The sequence below is a fragment of the Bactrocera oleae genome, chromosome 2 (genome assembly GCF_042242935.1).
Source record: "Bactrocera oleae isolate idBacOlea1 chromosome 2, idBacOlea1, whole genome shotgun sequence".
Classification (NCBI taxonomy): domain Eukaryota; kingdom Metazoa; phylum Arthropoda; class Insecta; order Diptera; family Tephritidae; genus Bactrocera; species Bactrocera oleae.
The window spans coordinates 33,351,181-33,358,308 of record NC_091536.1 but is presented as its reverse complement, the minus strand read 5'-3'; the positions used below and the strand labels follow the sequence as shown (position 1 = coordinate 33,358,308).

Sequence of the window (7,128 nt, the reverse complement as noted above, 5' to 3'; positions counted from 1 at the left end):
ACTTTGCTAAGAGCCAGTAGTTCTGATGACCTCTTGAAATTCACTCTGGGCCAGAAGGAACTTACAGTCGCACAAGTGGAGGTCCAAAGTTCCAAGAACGTTCTGCGGTGTGGTGATCTAAGTTGGAAGGAATGCCATTGAAGTAGTAGAGAATTTAAGTGCGTCCCTGCCCGAAAACCTTCATATACCAAGCCTAATAGCAGCCTTCGCCGCCAAGCTCCTGCTAGCTAACTTTATAGGTGCAACGCATAGAATGGCATTCAGTGCCATTATTGTCCACCGGTTGAAGAATAGAGCCACCCAACTAGGGGAGAGAAACATAAAGGATTTGTATCTCCTAGTTCATAAAGCTAGTTCAGTTTCACTTGAATTTATAGCAAATTAATTTCTCTCTGCTAACTTGGTAACCACATTTAGATACTCTTGAGTTAGATCGTAAACGGTGCTCAGACATTTTCCTTTTACCAAAGAGCTACATCGTCTGCCTAGACAATCACCTGGCTAGAGCAAAGCGGAAAGGACGTTACCTTGCAAGGTTCCCTTATTTACTTTCCGATGTGCACGTGCACTTCCCCACTCCGTCAGAACCGTTCTGCCGCAAGGGAGACCATAGATGATATGCTTAAGATTCGCTTCAATCTTAAACTTATTAAAAGCTCCAATAATCACCTGCGGCTGTACGTTATCGAAGGCCCCCTCAATATCAAGAAAGGTACCCACAGCATAACCTTTATGTATAAGGGTTTCCAATAGCTATGACACTACCAAGTGTAAGACAGTGTCGACCGACCTACCTATGCTATTAATAGCCTGATCTTTGGAACTCGACTCTTAAAAAATAGTTCCATTAGTCTCTTTAGAGTTTTCAATAGAAACAAGGATAGACTGATTGACCCGAAGTTCTTCGCATTGATATGAGAGCTTTTACCGGCCTTCGGGACGTACGCCACTTTAACCTGCCTCCAAGCCGCCGGCAGCCTAATCTGACGCATTCGAGGCCTCCACGCTCTCGCCGAAAGATAAGAGCTTTTAAGGGCAGAACTACATACGGAACTGAAAACCTCGACGCACTCATCGATCGGTAATAGTTACTCTGTATATGATAAATGGGTTGAATCGGGTCAATATTTTCTATCCCCCATATTCTTAATAATAAGATTTTCGAACTGCCGGCTGACTTTATACCCCATATATCGGACAATAGGTGAGTTATCTTAAGGGCTTAAAAGTAGTCAAAATTTTCAAAAAATCAAGTGTAATATCTTGAAAATATTCTCTGAAAATTTCAAATTGATCTGATAATTACTTTGTAAGTTATTCGACAAATAACAAAGAGCGCTCGGGAGCAGGTAGCTAGCGGCAGCTGCAAGAATCTTTAAATGCGTTTTTCTCAAAACTATGTTCTTCGAACTGGAGAAAACTGTAACTCGAAAACCGCTCTGGTTTATTTTTTTCCAAAAAATCTTGAAAAAAATTTCATTTGGCCGCCATTTTGTTTTTTTGTGTTAATTTTTGTTAATTTAAAAAAAAAACAAATAAAGCTTTGATCAGGCCCATTATTATCTTTTTATAAAACTATTATCTTGAAAATTTCAAATTGATCTGATAATTACTTTTTAAGTTATTCGACAAATAACAAAGAGCGAGAAATAAGAAGGACTTAGGTAGAGAGAGTGTTAGTGGAAGGTTGTGTGAAAAATCTATCCTAATTACTAAACATAATTTAATAGTAAAAGAGTCCTTATAAATTAAAATTTTACAGTCTACATAATCTGAAATTGGTGGAGCTCTTCCTGATAATTCAAGAAAGCCAACAAGGCGTAAAATCTAAGACTTAAAGTGAAAAAGAAAGAAACTTAACACACAAAAATCGACATGTACACAATAAACACTAGAAGTACGAGTCAGGCTGGAACTAACAAAAATGATGCCACAGGTATTGAAAAATCGCTCAGGGTAATCATGGGAGAACTACAGAAAATAAATGACAACATGGCGAAAAATAAAGAAGAAATTAAAACGGAGTTTAAAAAAGAAATTGATGAGCTGAAGAAAAACATTGAGGACAAAGATAAAAAGTGGGAGGCAGAAAAAAACCTTTTGTGGGAACACATTGACCTGATGGAAGATAAAATTAAAAAATTGACAGAAGGTGTACCGGAAAAACTATCGGAAGACGAAAACAATCAATTGAAAGAGGAAAAAGAGAAAATTCAACAGCAGCAGGCAAGAATTATCGCCGAAATTGAGAAAATGGAGCAGCTAAAGCAAAAACAGCTGAAGATTGAAAAGAAAAACAACATCGTCATTAAAGGTCTAATAGACACAGATGATGATCCGAAGCAAACGACTGTAAGGTTTATAGAAGAAAAGTTTAGAGTGAAGGTAGATGCTGCGGACATGTGGCTACAAGGTAAAGATAAAAAGGTGGTGATTGTGAAACTGAAAAAATGGGAAACCAAAGAGGAAATCATGAAGAATAAAAAAGTGCTAGTAAATACGAAGATTTTCATAGAAAACGATCTCACGCGTGAAGAAAGAGAAGTGCAGAGGAGAATAGCTCAAGAAGCGAAAGAAATAAGAAAAAACAATCATTCTGTTAAAGTAGGATATAGAAAAATGTGTGTCGACGGAAAATGGCTCTCATGGCAACAATTAAAAAGTAATATGGAAAAGAAGGATTTTTAATAGACAGGGCCAATAAAACAGGAGGCGATGAGTTCAAAGTGGTGTTTTGGAATGTTGCAGGCTTAGGTAAAAAAAATGCGGATTTTTGGAGTTTTCTTAGACAATATGATGTAATCGGTTTAACTGAAACATGGGTAGAAAGTAAGGGATGGGAAAAATTAGCTAAAAGACTTCCAAAAGAGTACGAGTGGAAGTGTAAAGCAGCGAAAAGAGAAAAAAAGAAAGGGAGAGCTAGTGGTGGTATAATAACTGGGGTAAGAAAAGACATTGTAGTTGAAGATAATAATTTTGAGTTTGAAGGGGCGGTGAAAAATGTTGTCAAAATAGTGGATGATAAGTGGGTAATATGGACAGTCTACAATCAAGGTAAAATTCAAAAATTGCTAAAAAACATATGTGAGGAATCAGAACAGGGGAAAATAATGGTAGGTGGTGATCTCAATGCAAGAACAGGTCACAAAGGTAGCTTATACGCAGGACCCGATGAAGAGGATATACAAAGACAATCAAAAGACAACAAGTGCAACGCAGAAGGTGAGCTACTAATTAGTATTATAGAAGAAGAAGGGTGGTGTGTGCTGAATGGAAACACAAATGGTGATGAAGACGGAAGTTTCACATTTCTTGCCGAATCAGGACAGTCTGTGATTGACTACGTAATAATAGGTGTTGAAGACTTAGTACAGGTAAAAGAATTTAGAGTATTGGATAGAGTTGAATCAGACCACATGCCCATAATGTGTAAATTGAAGAGTAAACTAACCCACAAAAGCAAAAAAGAATCAACAGAATCTAGAGAAAAAATAGTGTGGGATGATGACAGTAAAATGAAATTCCAACTTGCTACTACAAATAATGTATTCAGTGAAGATGCTTCCATCCATAGAAACTGGGAAGAATTGAAAGAAGTTATCAACAAAAATATGTGTAAGAAAGCATGGAAAAGAAAGATAGGTGAAATTCAGCCGAAAAAATGGTGGGATAAAGAATGCAAGCGCAAGAAAAGAAAGGTCAAAATTAAGTTAATAAAATGGAGGCACGGCCAAGCAACAAAAGAAGATTACTTGAAAGAAAGAAAAGAGTTCCGAAAACTATGCTTTGATAAAGAAAGTAAAATGAAAGAAAACGAGATTGCAGAAATAAAAAACGCAAATACTGAAAAGAAGGTGTGGCAGTACATCAATAAATATAGGAAGTCTAGGTCGGAAATTAGCAAAGACATCCCCATGGAAAAATGGTGTAAACATTTTATACTCGTGCTGAATGGAGAACAAGCAAATACGGTAGGCGACTGGAATAGAGAAGAAGACAAAGATGAAGAAAAGGAAGAAGATTTAACAGATGAGGAAATAACAAAGCAAATAAGAAAACTAAAGAGGAAAAAAGCTACTGGTGAAGATGGTATCCCAAATGAAGCATGGATCTTTGCACAAGGTAATACCCAACAAGAGATATGCAACCTAATGAAAAGGATATGGCATGGAGAAGGAATACCTGAAGACTGGAAAATTGGGCTAGTTGCGCCACTGCACAAAAAAGGCGATAAAGAAACCGTGGAAAACTACAGAGGCATTGCACTTTTGAACACGGCGTATAAGATCTACGCAATGATTCTGAATGATAGATTATTAAACGACAGCGACGGGAAAAGAATCCTTCCAGACACTCAAGCTGGTTTTCGAAAGGGCAGAGGAACCATCGACAACATCTACATATTAAGACACGCAGTTGAGAAAGAACTTGCTAAGGAAAAGGGGAAACTCTTTGCTTTTTTCGTAGACTTAAAAGCTGCTTTTGACTGTGTTGACAGGAAAGTGCTCTGGAGCGCAATGGAGAAAAGTGGAGTAAGGCATGGTCTAATCCAAAGAGTCAAAGAGCTGTACAAAGAAACCAAATGCAAAATAAGAGTAGATGGTAGGCGATCGGAGGAATTCTGGACAAAGGATGGAGTAAGACAAGGATGCCCCTTAAGTTCTACACTCTTCATAATTTTAATAGCTGATCTGGGAATAGAACTAAGTAAAGGACAAACTGGTGGGGTTGTCATAAGAAAAGATAAAATTTGGAGCCTGGAATATGCTGACGACGTAGTCCTGCTCGCGACCAGTGAAGGAGAGTTAAAAGATATGATCAAGAGACTAGAGAAATATTTAGATAAGAAAAAACTGATACTGAATGAGAATAAGTCCAAGGTAATGGTTTTTAAAAACGGAGGCGGCAAGAGAAGAAAAACTGACTGGTTCTGGAAAGGAAGACAGCTGGAAGAAGTAAATGAATTCATCTATTTGGGGTACCTCTTCAAGAGTAGCGGAAAAAATAGAGCTCATATCAAAGAAAGAGTCAAAAAGGCTGTTATAGTGATGAAACATACTTGGAGTATAGGTGAGCGTCTTTTCAAGAAAGACTATCTAAGAAGAATAAAAATGTTCGACAGCCTTGTAGTCAGTATAATGTCATATGGAGCCGAAATATGGGGGTGGGAAGATGTTGAAGAGATGGAAAAAATTCAGAAGAAGTACCTCAAGTGGACACTGGGTTTAGAAAAATGTACACCGGACTGCATTTTGCTGGAAGAGACTAAACGAGAAAAGCTAAGACTAAGATTCGCAAAACTGGCTGTTAATTACGAAAGCAAAATTATGGGAAAAGAAAGCCTGGTCAAAGAGTGCCTGGTGGAAAGATGCAGAGGAAGAGGAGGTAAGGAAAGTCTGAACTACAGAACGAAGTTTTTAAATGAGTGTGGACTCAGTCAAGAAGAAGTTGATGCAATAAGAGACGCTGGTAGGTCAGTTGGAGATGAAGTCAAAACGCGAGGAATGGCTGTACAAAGGCAGCTTCAGTGGAACAAAATCGAAAAGCTGAGGTACAACCAAAGATACTCATCTATATACTCAGGTGAAGTCCCAGAATACTTAAAAATTAGCGAAGATTACGCGTTAATTGCAAAAGCAAGATGTGGAACGTTAGAAGGCGCAAATAAAAAATGGGCTGACGACAAAGTAAAAGTATGTTGGTGGTGTGGTACAGGCAAAGATTCAATAGATCACTGGAGACAAGAATGCACAGAAACTCAAAGAACCGTATTATCAACGGAGGAAATCCTGAGCGTTCAAGGTGAGAAGACAGCACGAACAGAACGAATATACCGTTTAACTTTGCGAGAGTATAAAATGTTCGGTTGCATCCGAACTTAGCCCTTCCTTACTTGTGTTAATTTAAATTTTTATTTTGTAGTGAATTTTATACACAGTAAATAGAAAACACGACGACACGATACCAGATCGAAATGAGTATTAAGGCCTAGAACATCCATTTTAATAATTCATCAACAATCCTTCCACGCCCTCAGTGAAGTTATAATACATTTTTGGTTGATTTATAAAGTTATTTGCTTTTTTTCCTTTCACTTCGGGCCAGTTACCCCTTAAAGCTTTTAGGAGTATATTGGAAACTACGCTTTCTTCTTTCTATAATTGTTCACCTAACGGTTGTTTATATCACCTAAAACTAATCGAGAGAGATATGTTGCAATATATATATGTATAAATATATATTCGTCAGAATGACGAATTGAGTTGAGTTCGGAGTGACTGTCTGTCTGTCCGTCCACCCGTGCAAGCTTTAACTTGAGTAAAAATTCAAATATTTGGATAAAACTTGGCACACATGTTCCTTAGCACTGTAAGGTGTCCGGTATTATATAAGGGCGGAATCTGACCACTTCCACGCCCACAAAACGCCATTAGTCGAAAAAGTATACAGTGCCATAACTAAGCCGTGAAACAAAGATACATAACTTAAATCTGATAGAAAGAATCACATTAAAGGGAGGCACCTGTGCCTTGAAAATCATTGAAAAGAGGGCGTGACCTCGCTCTCTAATAGGTTTAATATATGTAAATATCTTCCAAAATATTAAAGATGTATCAACCAAATTTGCACTAGACAACTTTTTTTAACCCTTCTTACGACAATGTGAAAATAGGTGAAATCGGACGATAACCCACTACCCATATAAATGTTTGATTAAAAACAACTAAAAATGCGATAAATCAATAGCTAAATGTGCCAGAGTCATTAAATTTTACACCTAGGATGGCACAAGAGGACTTTAAATCAGCCGGTATCAAATGAGGACGATGGGAGTGGCACCGAATACTTTTATGTGAAATTGTGTAAAAACGAGCGAAATCGAACTGCAACCACACCTACTTCCCAACATAACATAAAAATCCATCTGATTTTTTCACTCGCCAGTATACAAATCAAGCACCAATTAATCGGGATAAAAATTTTCAAAATCGAATCACAACTGCTTAAGCCCCCGATATATCGGAAATGTGGACCCCAGAACCTATGGCTGGTTAGGGTAGGTCGTAGGGTTGATCCGAAATCGATGAATCTCACTTAGACAGATATTGGTCTCTGGTGTTATCCAGA

General features: G+C 37.7%; 1 protein-coding gene across 1 annotated transcript; it reads left to right on the top strand.

Moving 5' to 3' along the window:
• Positions 1-1,992: 1,992 nt before the first annotated feature.
• LOC138856910 (uncharacterized protein PF3D7_1120000-like) lies at positions 1,993-2,688 on the top strand. The gene has a single exon (XM_070107960.1). It carries the CDS (start codon positions 1,993-1,995, stop codon positions 2,686-2,688), a length of 696 nt encoding a protein of 231 aa, XP_069964061.1.
• Positions 2,689-7,128: the final 4,440 nt, after the last annotated feature.

Coding starts and splice junctions, on each gene's coding strand:
- LOC138856910 (XM_070107960.1), top strand. CDS start 1,993: ATGGCGAAAAATAAAGAAGAAATTAAAACGGAGTTTAAAAAAGAAATT.